Here is a 20,041-nt window from a genome sequence, read left to right as displayed (position 1 = left end):
TACTTGGATAAAGGATTAGACCAAGTATATAATTTCTTGGTATCTTTAATTTATAGTATAACCAAGTGAAAAGACTTCCAACAACCATTCATGTTTATATATGGATTTATGCAGTAGCTTGGTGTTTTCCTGTTGAATCATGTGGTCAGTGTTTTCATATTCATGTTGGGAACGGTCAGATTTGAGAGATTAGATAAGCCGGATATGGTCTTGATGTTAGATACATTTAGTTACAGATCTTCCTGTTTGTCCATAGTAAGACAAGTTGCACAAACATGGTACTTCATATATGCTGGCTAGCATCAGTAATGAGAGTTTGTCTTTTGGAGAAGATAACAGGTTATGAATTTGGTTGATGGGCTTATGGGTAGTGAAAAGTTTATATTTTTCCATTATTTTGGCCACAAGTTCATAGATAAGTTTAATATATGGTATAGGAGTCCTGTTAGTTTCTTGCCTGGGTTGCTGTATAGGAGAGGGGGTTAATTATTTTTTGGGTTATTCTTAGATTATACTATTTATTAAGGCTGTTTCTTCAACAATTTCCAGTTCTTGATTTTAGAGATTCTTCAGAACAAACCTTGTGTACTTTTGATACTAGGGATTTTACGATGACATATTTTTGAGATGGATGGTGGGCTGGTATTGTGGATATAATGACCTGAAAAAGTTGGTTTTCAGTAATCAGAGGTAGAAATGGATCCATCTTGCTTACACTAGATGTATACATATAGAAAGGAAATACCTTTTGATGATTCTTTTTTTAGTGTGAACTTAATAGGAGGATGTAGGATGTTAATTTTTTGTTGAAATGAGTGGAGTTCTGGTTCTGTGTGACTCCAAACTGCAAAGATGTCATCAATATATATCAATAGCTAGGTTTGGTGATAAGAGTGAGCCCACTGCAGTTCCTTCCTCTTGTTTATATATTTTTATCCTTCCATATAAAGTAACCAGATGTAATTGCAAATTTGAATAAGTCCACTATGTCTGATGGAAATTTTTGCACTAGAAATTCAACTGTCTCCTTGTGAGAAATATTTGTGAAGAGAGAATGTCAAACTTACCAACATGTCTATATCTGCCAGTTTAATGTCTTTTATCTTGTAAGAAGTTCTGTGATTTTTTTTTTTTTAAAAGAAGCTCAGTGGCCACTGAGGAGGCAGAGAAGATTATGTGGAAGACTTAATATTGCACAAGCTGTACTAAGTGGAATTTCAAATTGATGTCATATATTGAAAATAATGTTAAAATGTTTATTATCTTTTACTGCAAATGATTTGGCATTTCATGGAAATGGTAATAATACTGAAGAAAAGGATTGTGATATTTATAAACCTGATGAAATCTATTAGCCATTTTATGTTGGTATGAAAAATGCTTTTTAACTGTGTGAAATGCCATGCTAATTATTTATCCTCAGAAATTCAACATGTTAATTTATTAGCATCAAAAATACAAAGAGAAATAATAAAAGATATTAAAATGCTAAATATTATAGTATATTTGAAACACTCCAGATGTATCAAACAGAAATCAATTATGCAACTAATAGTGGGCTCTACAAGGTTCGGTTATCTCACTTCTGTATATCAGCGACTCCTTCTCCTTCCTGCTAACTCAATACACAGTTTCTCTGGCAACACCACACTGCACTTCTCCCTTTCATTTGACAGACCTAAACCTTGCACTACACAAATCACCACAACTTAAAGAGTATCGATCTCAACAGCCCTCAATTCTGATCTCCAAGCCATCATCTTTCGATGGAATTTAGATAATCTCATCGATTTCAATGCTAGCAAAAGGCAGTTCTGCCATATTTCCCACAAAAAAGAACCAATTCCTTCCAGTATTAACTTTAACAAAACTGAAATCTGCAAAGAAGATGAGATTTCTCTCCTTGGAATTATCTTGACATCAAGCTCTCTTGACATAAACACATCAGAAGGTTGGCAGAGAAATCTCAAGAATCTAAAGGGGATCAGATTAGCAGTAGTGACATGTGATGTAAAGAGCTGCAAAATCTCAATTTACATGGAAGGTCAACTGTCCATAACTCAAACACAATTATAGTATTCAGCAGCAGAAACATACAGTCGTGTTGTTAATTATTTGATATCACTGTGACAGGGAAAAAAAAAAATCATATTACATCATTTTTTTGACTGGATGAGTGTGTGGGTGGCAGATGCCTGGGGAACATCTTATAGTTGAGGTATCATTCCAACTATGCAATTTGATGACAAGGTGTGTAATTGTCTGGATCAATTCCTCGTGGAATGGATTCAGATGCCAACAGATATTCAACACTTTTGGATAATGTAATGCTTTCTACAATGCAGAAGTTTTAAAGAACAGATTCACGTCTTTTCATACAACAATGTGCAACACTATTTTCATGAAACCAGGTACTACTGCACATTGTTTCAGGAAAATGATGTGAAAACATGACTGGCCTTGACAGAGCTCAATCTCAGTCTAACAGAAGAACAATTCTGGGATGAACTAGAATGTCAGGTGCAGACTCATCCAACAAAGATACATGGAGTGGTCATGTTTAACAAAAATCAGTCCAAAATACCTAACCTATCATACACACTATGAATTATGTACAACTTGTTTTATTATTATAGAATGAATACTCATCATTGTCAACTGACTTCAATTTTAGTGAAATATGACAAATAGTAATGTAGAACTATTAATCAAATAACAACTGGTACATACGAAATTTTAAAAGGAAAACCAAGATATTAAGATTACCTATTTTTGAGGATGAGTGGTGATGACTTTTCGGATGGTTCACCTTCTGGCATGCATTAATTCTCTTGCAACCTTTTTTTAAAATTTCTGAATTTAAAAAACATAAAGAAGATCCTTTAGTAAGATTTCCACTATTTCTACTAACCAATACATTCCTTTGGTTATTTGAATTATGTGGCAGGCATACTGATACAGGAGCAGAAGTTGGATTGGATTCATATACACTCATACTTGGATGTTCAATAAGGAGGTTTTCCAATGGAGAAATTTCCAATGGAGAAGGGCTAGTGGCAGTGAAACATGGTGGAGGTGTTATATACCAGCTATCTTCCATAATTAATGGACTTGATGAACGAGTGTTAATAACTGCATCTTTACTCTTTTGTATAGTAGACACAAAATTGTCCATATTATCTACTGCTATGATGTTAAAGTCATCCACCACATCTGGTTTAACAAATTCTGAAATAAAGTAAAATTTATTTACATATATATAAAAATTAAGTAGTGTAAAAATGTATATATTTATGTTGATGACTTGTAAAAATCCTACAGATCATAGTTAAGGTGCTTGTTATGACTCGAAAAATAGCTACTGCGTGGAATTTTTTCCATCACTAAAGAAATGCAACATAATTTGCTAATGCAACGAAGTGTGAGTGTTGTTGGATTACAAAAATATAAAAAGTACTATTGGGTTGACAAATAAGTTCGTTCAGTTTATGCACTAGTGCAAGTTTATGCCGCTTCGCCTGTCGCTATTGTTGCGCTACCATGCAATGCTATTGCGCAGTTGAAAGGCAACATTTCACATAACCTTTCAGTGAATTTTCGTTCGGCCTACTTCAGTTGCGTGTGTGTGTAACACATTTTTAGAACTGGAAGGATATAATGTATATTACCGACATATTTTGCTTTTTTATTTCAAAAAAGGCAAACGAGCTGCGGAGGCCCATAAAAAAATTTGCAGCATATATGGGGATGGTGCCTTAACAGAACGTGTATGCCAAATTCCGTTCTGGAGATTTCGACATCAGCGATGCGCCTCGCGCCCGACTGAGGTTGATTTGAGTATTGTGAAGGATATCGTCGACAAAAATCTGTCACAAACAGTGTGGGATATTGCTGCAGTACTGAACATATCCCATACAAGCATTGAAAACCATTTGCACGAGCTGGGATATGTTTCAAAACTCAATGTTTGGGTGCCACATGAATTGACTGAGGCCAATATGACTGCTCGCATATCCACTGTGATTCGCTGTGAAGTTGCGAAGAAAATGACCCATTTTTGAAGAGGATGATGAAAAATGGGTCGCGTATGATAACGTGGTACGTAAAAGATCATGGGGCACAAGAGTGAGCCGCTGCAAACAACCACGAAAGCAGGATTGCACCCAAAGAAGATCATGCTCTCTGTGTGTGGTGGGATTATAAAGGTGTTGTCCACTACGAGGTGTTACCGTCAGGCAGAACGATTGATTCAACTGTCTATTGCTCACGGTTAACGCAACTGGCCTGTGCAATTAGCACAAAACATCCTGAATTGGCAAATCGGAAAGGAGTTGTCTTTCACCACGACAATGCCAGACCCCACACATCGTTAACAACCCAGAGTAAATTGTTACGTCTTGGCTGGGATGTTTTGTCGCATCCACTGTATTCACCAGACCCGGCACCTTCTGATTACCACTTATTCCGATCGTTGCAGAATTCTCTGAACGGGAAAATGAGGAGGCTGTCAAAAGACACCTGGATTAGTTTTTCGCCAGTAAACCTCATGAATTTTATGAATGCGGCATAATGAAGTTGGCAGACAGATGGCAAGAGATCATTGATAAAGATGGTCAATATATAATTGACTAGTATGTATTGTATATATTAAATAAAATGCGTTTCATTCCACTCTGAAAAACTGAATGAACTTATTTGCCAGCCCAATATATTAATAGAGAATACAAGTTAGTTTAATATTAGTTTAAATACACACTCCACAGAGGCCTATTAATAATATCAGACATAAAATACTAATAACTGCCTTATCAGTCTGGTTTGCCAAGTCAACAAGTGTATCTTCTAAACCAATGGTTGTAAATTTGATTCCTATTGAGGAATTAATGTATGTGAATGTCTTTAGATGGTAAATGAATTTCACTGCCCAGTGCGAGATCAACACCTTACTTATCAGAGGGCCTGAAATAGCTTGAAAAAAAAAAAGTTCCATGTTTAGTCTCTAGAAGAGATTTCCATATTATCTAACCCATAGCCTACCCATGACACTAATATCATCGTACTATGCATTTATGGCAGCATTCATTCCTGTGAAATCTTAAAAACATTCTCACAAAGGAGGTATTATCATATTGCTTTATACTGAATATTTCACACTATTATTCAATTCTGCATTGTATACCTTTATGACTGTGTTGTGAATACTCTAACTTTGTGAGAATACCTTAGTAACACAGTGTCCCAAAAGTCATTGAGTATTTAGGGGATATGGGGTAAATTTCAAACAAATGTTTTAATTACCTCATTATATGTATATTTTTACATAAGATACAAGTATTTAAATTGTGAATATTTAAAACAGCTGGAACTGTACACATGAAGAGAGAAAGAGAGATGTGTACAGATCCAGCTATTGGTATGTTTGATCTGCAGATGCATTCCTGATAATCTGTTTGTAAAGTCTTTGAAGAGGATCAGAAATTATCAGGAATGCATCTGCAGATCAAACATGCCCAAAAGGACAAATCACAGAACAGAATCTTGTGCACAGACTGCCTGCTATCTTGGATAATCTTCTTCTTCTTCATGCAAGTTGTGCACCATTCAAATATGGTAAGGATTTTTCTTCAGAGTAGAATACAAGATTCTGTGAACTGCTGTTCTGGATATGTTCAATCTGCAGGATGCACTCTTAACTAATTCATATGCACAGATCTGATCTTTTAAATTAATTCACAAGTTAAATACTTTATTTTGAATAAAAATATACACGTATTTAAATATATAATCATATCATTAAAGTCATCTGTTTGAAATTTACCCTATTTTACAAAAATACACAGTGACTTTTGGAATATCCTGTACAGAACAGCTGGGCTTAACAACATTACTCCACATTTTTTTTTTTAATATAAATCCTGGCTAACATATATATATATATTAAAATTGCTTGGTATCTTTAATATATATATATATATATATATATATATATATATATATATATATGGAGATGATGCTGTTGATGTGAGCCCAGTTAGATGTTGAATGACACTTCAAAAAATGAAATGAAACTGAGGTCAGAGAAAAGCCTCAAGGCAGCCAGTCAGTGATGAAAAGCAACAATAATTGAATCAATGCATTGATCATGGAGAATTGTCATATTGCAATTTGTAAAGTGTGCATTGTAGTCAGCATGAGAAAACCAGCAGTGATGGCCATCATTAATCTCAGCTACAAGGTTTCCATATGCTGTATTCCAAAAATGCTGAGCAAAAAGAGAAAGTAATCTATGCAGAACTTCTCAAGTGCTATGATGATGAAGGGTAGACTTTTCTGTCATGCAACAGCTACAAGTGATGAAACATGGATTCACTATTCCAACCTGAAATGAAGAGACAGTTGATGGAATCACATCATCTCAATTCACTGCACAAGAAGAAATTCAAAAGACTGGCATCCGTGAGCAAATTTATGGTATCTATGTTCCAGAGCAAAGATAGTCATGCTTGTGGACTTTCTTTAGGTAGAGATGCCATGATCAGTTCAGAATAGTAAATGAAGACATTGCAGAAACTGACAAAAATGGATCCATAGAGTTTGGTCCTCCAGAAACAAGAGATCATTCGTTTTTTGGATAATGCCCTAACTCCTTATTTTGCAAGGGATGTTATTACAACATTTGGCTGGACTGATTTTCCCCATCCTGTCCAAAATCCAGATTTAGAGCTCTCTGAAGGATGATTCCATTTTCCAGATGATAAGGATGAAAGAGGTTGTTTGTGAAGCCATGGGAATAAAGACGTTTATAATCAGAGGAAAGGCTTTTACCTTTTTCACCATACATCTCGCTTAGCAATGGCAAAAGTGTATAGATAATAAGGAGACTATTGAAAAATGACAGATTGCTTGAAGAAGAGGTAGGATTAATCCATGCAAAAGCCACTGTTAAATAAATAAATAAATTATATTTTCTAAGAAAAAAGTAATAGAAGGCATTTTATTTTATTCAGAGCTTAGGTTTTCCCCTCTCTCACTGCTCATGGCAACTTACCTGTCAGAATATTCAGTGTGATTTTTTCTTTCTCTGTCTCTTTAACTTCATTATTCCATCATAATTTACCAATCATTGCATACAACTTCACCACTTGTCTTCCTGACTGAATCATCAGTGTTTTCGCAGAATTTTCCATTAGCTATCTAAAGTGTGATTTTTGTTTTTAAACTCTTACATTTTTTCTGCAGTAATATTAGTATATTTGAAATTAGATTTCACCTCAGAAAGTCATCTGACTGACTGTTTTTAAAACGTCAATTGAATGGAATAGACTGAAGAAGCAATACAGGATAGGTGTTAGTTCTGGGACACAATAGGTGGGATACCATCAGGACCAGATATGTTGTTTGTGTTTAGGTTGTTAAGGATTCTTTGGATTTCTTTTTGTCCTACTGCTTCAGTTCTTCTGATCCAAATCACCTGCTCAGACCTAATAACAGAAATCATCCTCATAGGAATGAAGTCTTTCATCCCTTATTCCACTCCAAATTCTCAGTCACCATCCAGGCTTTGGTTCTCAAAAAAGTGTGCCAATGCAGGAGTTTGAAGAGAAGAGTGATGTCAGTAAGTTAGGGACAACTTCTATCCACCCCAAATGGCCTTGGCAAGGGACCTGAAGGAGCAACTGCCATTTGGGTAGGAGGGGAGTTTGCAGCATTTAGCCCTTTCAATGTCTGATTTAGTAATGATCCTTTTGCAAGGTTTTTTCTTTTACAGCATTGGCACACTTTTTTGAGAACCAAGGCTTGGATGGTGGCTGAGAATTTGGAGTGGAATAAGGGATGAAAGACTTCATTCCTGTGAGGATGATTTCTGTTATTCGGTCTGAGAAGGTGTTTGGATCAGAAGAAATGAAGCAGTAGTTGGACCATGGGAAGAAGGAATAGAAGACATGGAGGTCCTCCCAGTTGGCACATTTGTAGTGCCAAAGGACACGAGACTGTGACCTGGTGGATGAAGGTTGCTCTGTGGCAAAACAGACTTGTATCAGGTTGTGGTCTAAGTTACCAAGAGGAGAAATGACAACCACAGTATACCTGGAAGACAAGCTTGTTAGGAAGAGGTCAAGTGTGTTGGCAAATGGAAGGGAATTTTCAGGTAGGAAGATTGATGATCTGAGATAGGTAATACTTCAGCATCCCTTTCTTGATCAGTGAAACTGAAGAAGGGGAGCCAATATGAGCTGTAGACATTGAAGTCCCCAAGAAGGATGACCTCACCATTAGGGGTATTTTGAATGTAGAAATTCAAGCTTTAGACAGAGCTAGTTGAAAAGGTCTGAGTGATTCATGGAGTTTGAAGAGTGATAGAGATAGCATATGAAAAGGACAGGTTGACAAATGTACATATGCCACCCTTGTGCCAGAAAGAACTGTGTAACGTGTAGTTTGGGCAGTCGAGGTTCTGATAGTAATAGTAGTTCTGATTAAAATGATGGTAGGTAATGGTGCACATCATTTATATTGCTGTTTAGGCCACAGGTGTTGGAAACTTTTTTTTTATAAGAATTAGTGTTGGTGGGTTATTTGCTTAAATTTTGTTTGTTTTTATGGTTTTTTTAACTATTTTGTGTGGGGAGAATTTTTGAGATCCACAGCAAAATTGCATTTCTTTTGGTTATGGTTCATTGTGTTTAGTGAGGAAGAGATTAAAAGGAAGTGGGGCATGCAGTGAGAGGTGACAGACTTGCAAACATATTGTCCATACAGGGGACACAGTGTCATGTCTATATGCGGGTTGCAGTTCCCCTGCAGCCACAGTATTTGGTCTCCATCCAGTCATGAATTGGCAAAAAACATGGTTGAAGGATTTGACGCTAGTTGATCAGAAAGCCTCCAGATTCATTACTAACTGGTTGAGTCCTGTGTACTATCCGACAGCCAGCCTGCAAAACTGTTTTACTGCTGTACCCCCCTTTTCAAGGGGGGGGGGGATCCTGACCTCCTACAGTGAGATTGGTATGTCATTAAAGGTATCACTCTCACTGTATAGTATATAGAGGATGTGAGTCTACAAAATTTAAGGTAACCAGTGGTGTACCACAAGTGACGTACAGCTATTTGCTAATGATGCAAAGATAGGTAGGGTAATCAGGCATGAGGCTATTATGCAGTACTTGCAGAATGATTTGAATAGGCTGGAAATGTGGGCATGGGAAAATGGATGTCAGTTCAATGTAAAAAACATGTACTTATGGTGTGATTAGATATCCTATGTCATATTATATTGGTGAAATTATGCTAGAAGAAACTGATTAGGCTAGGATCTTGGAGTGTTAGTAGATAGGAAGGTGAAGTTCAGGGGCCATGTACCAAAGATTGCAAATACAACTCAAAAGATAACTGCAATGGCGAAACTAATTTTCACTTGTGAAGATAATGATGCCATTTTGCCTCTTTACAAGGAGTTGATAAGATCTCACTTGGACTATTGTCATTCCGATACAGTGAACAGAGAGTGCAAAGGAGAGTGTTAAAAACAATACCAGGATGGTGGAATACTGATGATGAAGACAGATTTAGAATTTGCAGATTGCAGACACTAGCAAACAAGAGAAAGAGGGGTGATATGATTGAGACTTAAAGGTCATACAGGATTTCGTTTGATGGAATTTTTGATTTTATGGAGGATGGGAAAAAGACATGAGGGCATCCTTGGAAGCAAAGAATGAATGCCGCTAAGAATGGAGTGAAATCTCGATTTTTCACTCATAGGGTGGTGTGTGCAAACAGTGTGAATGAATTCAAGAACAAGTATATGAGTCCCTGACTCTCTGGAGACCTCTCTTAATAATTAATAATAATAATATTATTATGTATCCCTGCTTTATAATTAGGGTGACTGTCATAACCATGTGATATCTTTGCAGTAGGACTGAAGGTACAAGATTTCAAGTGATTTTCCAGTTGCAACAGAAGAAAATCAAAACAAAATTTCATAATAATACTAGTTAGTGGCATACCTATTTTTTTTTTTTTAATCTCATGCCTTGAAGTACAAATAAACAAAATGTAATTATCAAGCAAAAAGCTGTTAACTGTAAAAAAGACTGCACCCCTTAATAAAAAAAGAAATGTATTATAAATGATATATTTGATGAATAAATTATAATGGGAATAAACAATTTCAACAGGCTTTCTGCTACTACATTCTCACTTTTTTTTTCAATTACAGGTATACAACTAAAATAATTCACTGAATAATTTCAATGTAAATTATTCAGCAAATTTCAATGAATAATTTGAAATGTTCAACAAAACAGCCAGTTTCTTAGAAATGTTTAAAAACATTTTATTTTAAAAAAGTTCGAAGATTAATCCAGCTGCTAATTTAGTTTCATGCATTATCAGCATCACCTTAAGAGAAATAATTTTAATTCATAAGAATACTTTTCTATGTATTAAAATTACTTACCATCAACATCTACTAAAAGCCAGTCATCTTCTGTTTCCCAGATATCACATTTTACTGAAAATTTATTCTTTGTATTCTCCAACTGTTTACTTTCTCCTAAAATATAACTTGCTAATCCAGTAAACATAGCTTTATTGAATGGAAACTGAAAAAGATAAAAAAACATAATAACATTAAAGAATATTTGACAGTTTTGTCTTAGCATAAAACTATCATGAAAGAATGATTTTAAAAAAATATCCCAAAATATATAGCAGTACTAATTTTGTAACATCATTTAAGAACTTCTAGTTCTTTAGAGATAAAGCTAGTGAAGGAAGAGGACAGTTTACTTCTAGTAGCAGAATTAGTTCTTATACACTGGTTGTTTAATATGTCCAATATACATATTATTAATAAACCTCCACAAAGTCAGACTCATCGTGGGAAGTCTCACTCAGCCAGCAGCATATCACACCGAACTCTCAAATTCATTCACAATCCCATGATTGGGCAATATATTCTTCTCATTCTCATTTTCCCATTATATTTATATAACTTGTTCTTGTCCTTCCCTGTGTGTAATCCCATTAACTTATACTGGCTATACGATATCATTAATTAAAATAATCTACTCTGTGTGCGACCTTCAAAATATCCACTGTTCAAATTTCTAAACTGCAGTTAACTCACTCCTGAAATATCATTTTCCTATAGAGAACTGCAGAAGAGATCAGGCATTGTTTACAGCAGAAGGGAAAAATTATGATGTTGGATTAAAAAAAAAGTAATGACAGTATCTTCTTATAATTATTATGTGACACCTCCAAGCACACATCGAGGGAGGGCATGTATACTGCTATGCATTATGGGAAGGGTCACTACAAAGACTGGTTTCGACCTTTATTGAGGTCTCATCAGTGGGAGCCAGACCCAGAGGTGATACCATGGTTGATGCAATGCAATGCAGAAGTCATGTTTACCTATATGAGTTGCCACACCTTATTATTACATTACTCTGAATTAGAAAAAGATATGGAAGTTTTTTTCCACTTGGTTAGATTATAAATTATATATTTAGTTTAATCCTTTATCCAATTTATACTTATGGTGCAAAGTTTGCACCTGAAGTATCTTCAGGACTCGGACAACTCGAAGCAAAGGTGGACACCGGTCCTGGAAGTGACCTTTCCCATAATGCATGTCCGCAAGGAGATGTGCTTTGCATTGTGGGATACTAAGGCAAGTGATGTGAAGTTTTGTCCACCTTTGCTACAAGTCGCCCCAGATACTTCAGGCGCAAACTTTGTTTGCGTACACTTGGATAAAGGATTAAACTAAATAATATAATTTATAGTCTAACCAAGTGGGAAAACCTTCCAACATCTTTCTCTAATCCAAAGTAATTTAATAATAAGGTGTGCCACCTTTTGGCAACATGCATAGGTAAAGATGACTTCTGCATTGCTTCAACCTTGGTATCACCTCTGGGTCTGGCTCTCACTAAAGAGACCTCAATAAAGCTCCAAACCGGTTGGAAAGCTTGGGTGATGAGTGGCAATGCCGTAGCCCATGAAGTTAACTGAGGCAAGGCTGTAGCTGTTATCCCTCAGATGACATATGAGCAAACGAACGGCTCTGCTTGGTGGTAGGTTGCCTGCCATGGGATAGAGCCAACACTGAGGGTTCTTCTCAGTAGCAGGGTGAGCCTGTTACTGAGGGGAACAACACCGAGTTTTTGGAATTTGACCTGTACTTGAACATTCAATAAAGGTCGAAACCAGTCTGGGTAGTGGCCCTTCCCTTAATGCATAGAATTATATGTCTGCAAGGAGATGTTTATGGGAGATACTAAGATAAGTGATGAGAACTTGGTCCACCTTTACTACGAGTTGCCTCAGTCCTGAAGATATTTATGGTGCAAACTTTGTTTGTTTACACTTGGATAAAGGATTAAACTAAATTCATTATAGAGGTATAAAAGTCTTACAATGGCTGTACTGCATAGTTCAAAAGGTCTGGAAAGAGGGGATGAATTCCCGATGATTGGAGTTGAGCTCTCTCAGTACCCATATATAAAAAGGGAAATAAAACTGAATGCGAGAATTACAGAGGTATTTCTCTACTGAGGTTTCCTGGTAAGATTTATGCAAGTATACTTGAGAAACGGTCGAGAAGGATTATGGAAGGAAAGCTTGGTGAAGAACAAGCTAGATTCAGCCAAAACATTCAGACAGTCAGGAATCAGATCTTCACTTTACAACAAATAGTTGAAAAATCATGGGAATATAGCAAAGATCTGTATTTAAGTTTTGTAGATCTGGAAAAGGCATATGACAAGGTGCAAAGAGAAAAGCTAATCAATATGCTACAGTTATATGGTGTCGATGGGGCATTATATCAAGCAATACTTAGTCTTTGAGTTGTAAGTCAGCAGTTAGAATTGAAGAAAGTGCAGGAAGATGGTTTAATGTTAAATCTCGTGTCAGAAATGGATGTACATTATCCCCTCTGTTATTCATTATCAATATGGATCACATTATGAAGGAAAGTGGTATTAAACATGATATCAAAATTGGAGATGTTAATGTCAGCGCTTTGCTTTATGCAGATGATGTTATACTTCTAAACAAATCCGCAAGATTCCCTAAATTGAATAACTGTTGTGATAGATATGGTATGAAGGTCAGCAATAAAAAGACAAAGCCAATGAAAATAGGAAGAATCGTTGAAAATGTCAACTGCATTATGAACGGAGAACCTGTGGAACAAATAAAACATTTCAGCTACTTAGGCACGATTTGCAGTGAAGATGGTAAATTAAATATGGAAATAGACAACAGAATCAACAAAGCTGGTATGGTAGGAAGTCAGCTGAAGAAATTTATATGGAATAAGAGAGAAATTAGTCAAAACAATTAGCTGTATACAAGACAGCGTTTAAACCTATTTTAACATGGATCTGAGAGCTGGGTCAGAAGTAAAAAAAATTGACAAAAGCTAGAGACCACAGATATGAGAGTCCTAAGAAAGATTAGGGGCATGAACAGATGGCATCAAATGCAATATCATATTAAAAACGAGGATATTAGGAAAGAACTTGACATTGTCAGCATCCAATGTAGTATGGTCAATTAAACAGAATGGGTGAGGAAAGATTAGCAAAACAAGTGTTCTCTGCCAGGTTGGCAGGAAAAAGACCCAGAGGAAGACCAAGATATAGGTGGATTGATATGGTAAAAAGTGCCTTAGAAGATAGAAATATAAGATCTGATAATGTTGGAGTCTTGACATGTAACAGACTGATTTGGAGGAAAATTGTAGATAGGAAGTTAGTAATGATGTAAATTATTCATATAGTATTATCATATCCTGTACACCCCTTGAAGATACATGACAGGAATTTGATGATGATGATAAAGAATGTCAGATTGCACAAAAGCACAGAAGGAATCGTGTAAGTGTAGTTTCAACAGAGATTTTGAGTCAAAAAGAGATTTCTCTGGATGGCTGCAGGTAATGATGCATGTTATTTGTTTATATCATGAATATAAAGTGATGTGAATGTGGACGAAATTTTTTTTTTTTTGTATTTTTTAATTTTTAAAAATTTTCTGAAGGAGGAATGTTATTTAATTTAACTACAATAAAAACATTTATTTAATCTTACTCTTGCTGGTATCGCAAAGGTGGAGAAGAAAAGAGCAGGGGAACATATTCTTAGACCTGTTACCCATACAGAGAATAACATCCAGACTCCATGCCATAATGTGGTCTCAACAGTGCACCACCCACCCACCCACCATTATGCAGCCTTCATCCAGATATGCTCTGCCCATGCAGATAGCAGTGAGAGTATGCATTAGCAGATCAGGAAGCATCCAAATTATGTCACTGTCTAGTTTGATCCCATATGCCTTCCAGTTGCCAGCCTACAGAACTGCCTTACCTTCAAAGATGGGAGAGGTATTGGATCTCTACAATATGTATGGCATTAACTTGAGAGATATCACACACACTACAGGTCGAAAGACTGGGAAACAGAAACCAGAACCTATATGCTGGGAACCAAATATAGCAAAAGCCACTTCAGGCCCCCCCCCCCCTCCCAATAAGAAAAGTGGTGTTATTTCACCACCTTTCTTATTGGGGATCATCTGATGAAGGTCATCTAGTTGGCATTTCCTCCAACTAGGAAAGTAATGAAGCATATGAATTATAGAAATAGTGATAGATAAATATAGATCAAAGGGAAAGAGAGAGGAAGATCAGCTGCAAGATGGAAAGACCAGTGAAGCAGGAACAGGCAAATGCCTAATACTTGAAGATAAGAAGGAAAGTATTCTTATATAGCAAGAATACTCACTGATGCCAAAGTCCCTTTTATATAAAGAGGCCACACTTCCAGAAGGTGGGGTTGACTTGTTGGGAGCAGCTATATTTCTGATAGATATCAAAGAATTGTATACAGAGGAGCAATATTAGGAAAAAGGAAAGTTATCAATGAGGTTTCATAGGACTCACTCAATAAGAGAACATTATTTAGTCCTCTACATCAATGATATTGTTACTGGTTGAAGGAAAATATTGAACTGTATGAAGATGATACAAAGCTAGATAGCATTACTGGAGATAGCTCTGATGCAGCACCTCAGGATGACATATATATAAGCTGGAAATATCACTTTAAAGTTGTCAGATGTAAGGTTTTGAACCTTGAGATTTAGAGACATACACTTTAGAGAAATTTACTGGAGGAAGTAGAGGATCTCTGAGTGATGATGGAAATTTGAAATTCAAGGGACTTATCTTTATCCTTCTTATTATAACACAATCCTATGAGTTGTCTTTACCATATTTGCAATATGTAGTAGGGATCCCTTTTGTAGAATGCTCTGATCAATCTGATGATCAGGATTTTTAGGAAATGAGGATATTTTAGAGTGGGCGTATAGGTAGATGATAAAATAATTCCAAGACTGCTTAACATTAGCTATGAGGATTTGCCAGAAGCATGTAATTTGTAGAGTTTGGCAGACAGAACACACACACACACTGATATGATGATCATTGAAGCTGTCAAGAGGTATTTAATATATATATATTATGATTGTAATACATGAAGTAATGATGTAAGTTCTTCATGTAGTACTATCATAATATCCTGTACACTCCTTGGGGGTACATATCAGGAATTTGATGATGACAACGATGATATATATATATGGGAGAAATTTTTTGAACAGCAGAACAAGGAGAAGTGACAGGGAGTGATGAATAAGTTTTTTTTTTTTAATGTGGAAGTTGTGAGTTAGTAGAATTCATTTCCAGAATGTGTTGTGCTAGGATGTAAATGAACTGAAAATCTTCAGAATGGTTCTTCCATGGTGAGACTTTTGTTGTATTTGCTATAAAAACTTCTCTCTTGATAAGTCAACTCTAGGAGAATGTTCTAGTAGTACTATTACTAATAATAAAGTTAATACAGTTGATAATTCATTTGATCATAAAATTGCATATTTGCACTCAATACAAGAAATGGAAAAAAGTACTATAATTACATACAATTCAATAACATACATAGTAAACAAGAAAAAACAACAACAAAAAAACAAGACAGTCTACTACCTTTAATAATACTGTAAAGGCTTTATACTGAAATCTTTGGATTCTAAATTTAACATTCACAAGACAGTAGCCGAACATGTATTGATAGATACATGTATTGATATTTTAATAAGTTAACCATCGTAGACAGTAGCGCACTCAGGATTTAATCTTGGGGGGGGGGGGGGAGTTGAGTAGACGTTTTGAGAATACGAACTACGCATCGCATACGACCTATGATTGAGCATTTGCAATGATCGCTAATTCATAAGTAGTATAGAAATAGAAGACACGACACAACATAAATAAAAAAACATGAATTTTAACTAGAAAAAGATTTTTGGAAATTTTTCTAGTGTTTTTTTCTGGGGGGGGGCAGGGTCCCCACTACGATCAGTGGCGCAACCCCTCTGGGTGCGCCACTGATCGTAGATGAAAGAAAGTGAAAATAATGCCAATGTATTTACCGAGGCACATCCCCTCCCGGTTTCAGATTAGTATTTCAAGTATTGACAATTTGTCTCAATGAATTCATTTTTGTTCATAGAGAAAAAGTCAATGACAAAACATCATTAGCAATTATCATTAATGCATCCAATTTACGATACCCTCACCTTTAAATGCAAACTGGATTTTTAAACTGCGATTAAAAACTACTGAACAAAGACAATGCAAAAACGAAATAGTATTTACAACACCAACACTTTGTTTCTAGTTGGTGTCTGATGACAACCCAGTACCAATATTAGTATGGCAATTGCGATTTGCTAGTACCAAAGACCAATCAAAACGCCTAAACATCAGGTGATGGTTATCACATGACAGAACATGTGTTTTGGTGACGCTGCTTGAGACGTGTTTCATATATTTTTGTTATCTTTAAAGAGGTATTTAAGTAATATTAGTTTCGGAATTAGATTTAGATTTCTTTTTTTGGACTATCAGGTGAATTATATTTATATCCAATAAGGTATTGATTTTAGGTATGTTTATCGCATAACACTGCTGTTAGTTGTACCTTTTATTCAATAATGTGTCCTTTTTCAAAATTGGCATCTTAAAATTAAGCTTCTGCTCAATTGCCAAGTTAACTAAATTTCTTTTTCCGTTTGAAGGGTTGATTTGTCGTGAACAGGTAATTTATTTTAAATATTTACCGAAAGTCAACCATAGTCCTGTAATTACCTCGGGTTATAAGATGGAATATGGGTATGCCGAAGGGAGACCGGCAAAATTCACTAGGTGACTCATTCCCAGAAAAAGAGATGCAACTGATTTTTATGATGGTATATTTTTTTGAGTTAATAATACGTTCATCAAAGTAAATCATGAAAGAAAATATTACATCCTAAAATTTGGTTTGGAAGCTTTTTAGTAAAGGGATTGAAATAAAATTGCATCAAGTTTTTTTCGCTGTTTAGAAAGTACATTATACTTGAAAAGAAATGATATTGCTCTTTACCCAAGCGTGAGCAAGTAAAAGCTTGTACGTGAACTATCTCCACGACTAATGCACCATAGTACTGAGGTCTTATTAGTGGAAATCAGATCCAGGAAAATACTGAGAGATAAATCAATGCAGAAGTAATATTTTCCATACACAAGTTACAAACTTGTGTATGGAAAATAATATAGTGTACCACTATATTATTCAAATATCTTGATGAGAGATAGTTGTAGCAAGTTTTTTCGCTTGATCAGAAAATAAACTATATTTGACAAGAAATTATATTATTGCTTGTTTTAGGCTTAAGTGCTGTATAAAACTCATATTTAATGGAAGGAAAACAACTCAACAAATGAATTTAAAAAAAGTAATTTAATAATATGGTGATACATCATTTTGCTATTTATATGTGGAAAATTACTTCTGCATTCATTTAGCTCCCAGGATCCTAATGGGTTTAGCTCCCACTGATGAGATCAATAAATTTCTTGTCAGGTGTAATGAAACAAAATTCTGCTAAAAACAGCATTCTTTGATATATATATATCAAAGAGATTTTGACAATAACAAAAATGTCCAGTAGGGTAAATATATTGCACTGAGAGAGAGAGAGAGAGAGAAAAATAGGTGAATGTGAACTAGATGGTATGTGATTGTGAAATGATTCAAAGTCGATGACAAATTCATTATTTGATGCTTATTTTACTCATTTAATAAATTAATGTGATACAAAAAAAAACAAAAAAAAAAACATATCACATTAAGCTGACATGCTGCAAGGTAATCCAGATGATCCATGATCTCAATTACCTTGCGAGACCAATACAGAAGAATAGACAATGATATTCATATATTTAATGCATGAATTTAGCATAGGCGATTAATAAAATTAATTTACAGAAGAATGCAACTGATCTGTCAAAAGGTTTTGCACATGATGTGCGATTTTGTCTTTAAAATCTGCTAGGTGAAGAACTTTGCCCCAATACACCATGCTTTTGAGGTAACCCAAAAGGCAGAAATTAAGGTCAGGGGTATTGCTAGAAATAAGTCTCAATGAGACTTTTATTTGATGCATTTTCTCTCCATGTGAATTTGTGTACCTTTTGTGTACTAGTTCATGACCTGAACAGAAATCCAGCCAGTATGTACCATTATTAGCTGCTCTGCTCTTTTCTGCAAATTTTCCCAAAATATTTCTATGTTATTTTATTATTATTATAAATATACTTTAAATATACTAATCGAAAACAGTCTAGAGACTATAAAAGCCAGCTTAGTAGATCTTGTGCAAGAACTCTTTGACAAACAGAACGAACAAATAACAAAAAAAACTACCAAATATGAAGATTTGGTCAAACATAATAATTTAGAAGTGTTGCAAATGCTAAAAGACGTTAAAATCAGCATTAACTCACTAACTGACAGGCAACACAATTTGATGAAAGAGACATCCGAACTCCGTCAAGAACTTGATTCCCTAAAACTACAATACGAATGTTTAAATCAGCAACAACATAAAGAAGATCTTGTCATAAACAGCCTTGCTGAAACTGCACCTACAGAAAACCTCAGAGACATAGTCTTAAAATTAGGCCATGCAATTAATATCTCCCTACAGCTTAATGGCATTCAGACCATAAATCGGATTCCTAGGAAGAGCAAAAAACAAGGCTGGCCACGACCTGCACTAATCATAGTTTGTCTCTTGTGGAGTTGCTTGTAAGACAATCTCATAAAATCCAGCAGACAGAAAAAACCAATTGTCAAGGGCTTGAATGCATTGCAAGACAATACACCAATCTTCCTATCCAAATATTTAACACCATTCAACCAGAATCTGTTGTACCAAGCAAGAAAAGCAAAAACAGAAAAAAAATTACCAATTTTTGTGGATCAGAGATACCAAGATATTCTTGAGGAAGTCACAAACTTCAAAGCTGATACAAATTAAAAGCTCAGAAGATATTGAAAGGCTATTACGCTTTTTTTTATCTAATCTTTGTCAAGTAGCTTTATTTTATCCTCCTACATGTTTCGCCAATCTTTGTCTATTGGCATCCTCAGGGAATACAAACTAGTAAGCTAAAATGAAGGTTACAGACTAGGTTATAACTGATGGTTCTAATTCATACAAAAAATTGGTATTGTGCATTACAATGTGCATGCCTCGTTAACGTGATTTATTCGTTATGGCTCATGACGTAATTGTTATGAATCACGTTAACGAGACACGCACAATACAGATTTTTTGTATGAATTAGAACCATCAGTTATAATCTAGTCTGTAACCTTCATTTTAGCTTACTAGTTTGTATTCCCTGAGGAGATGCCAATAGACAAAGATTGGCGAAACATGTAGGAGAATAAAATAAAGCTACTTGACAAAGATTAGATAAAAAAAAGTGTAATAGTCTTATGAATAATTGTCAAGAAAAAATTCAACATATAGAAAGGCTGTCACAGTGAAAAAAAAAAAGTCTCCTAATTAGTTCAAAAAGAAGACCACAATAAAAATGAATGTGAACCATCAAGACAGATGT

General features: G+C 35.3%; 2 protein-coding genes across 7 annotated transcripts in view; one reads left to right on the top strand and one right to left on the bottom strand.

The window, feature by feature from the left end:
* The window catches only part of LOC150103379 (uncharacterized), a 33,320-nt gene extending 16,541 nt beyond the window's left edge, over nucleotides 1-16,779 (bottom strand). The window contains exons 1-3 of the mRNA XM_090397952.1: nucleotides 16,666-16,779; nucleotides 10,466-10,610; nucleotides 2,767-3,228 (exon numbers count right to left, since the gene is read on the bottom strand). Of these exons, the coding sequence (XP_090254078.1) occupies nucleotides 2,767-3,228; nucleotides 10,466-10,592 (589 nt within the window). The 5' untranslated portion in view covers nucleotides 10,593-10,610; nucleotides 16,666-16,779. The remainder of the gene's footprint in view (nucleotides 1-2,766; nucleotides 3,229-10,465; nucleotides 10,611-16,665) is intronic.
* A 104-nt stretch (nucleotides 16,780-16,883) lies between these two features.
* The window catches only part of LOC150103378 (protein C19orf12-like), a 61,269-nt gene continuing 58,111 nt past the window's right edge, over nucleotides 16,884-20,041 (top strand). The window contains exon 1 of one of the 6 annotated variants that reach the window (XM_090398114.1): nucleotides 16,884-16,938. The gene's annotated coding sequence lies outside the window, so the exon portion shown is untranslated. Of the gene's footprint in view, nucleotides 17,035-17,126; nucleotides 17,187-17,211; nucleotides 17,338-20,041 lie in introns of those variants that run through there. The other 5 variants (XM_090398113.1, XM_090398115.1, XM_090398119.1 and 2 more) reach the window with 5 other exon arrangements.

The sequence above is a fragment of the Typopeltis vanoorti genome, chromosome 9 (genome assembly GCF_054136105.1).
Source record: "Typopeltis vanoorti isolate ZY-2024b chromosome 9, IOZ_Tvanoo_1.0, whole genome shotgun sequence".
In the NCBI taxonomy this organism is placed as follows: domain Eukaryota; kingdom Metazoa; phylum Arthropoda; class Arachnida; order Uropygi; family Thelyphonidae; genus Typopeltis; species Typopeltis vanoorti.
The sequence above is the reverse complement of the archived record's forward strand: the minus strand, read 5'-3'. Positions and strand labels throughout refer to the sequence as shown.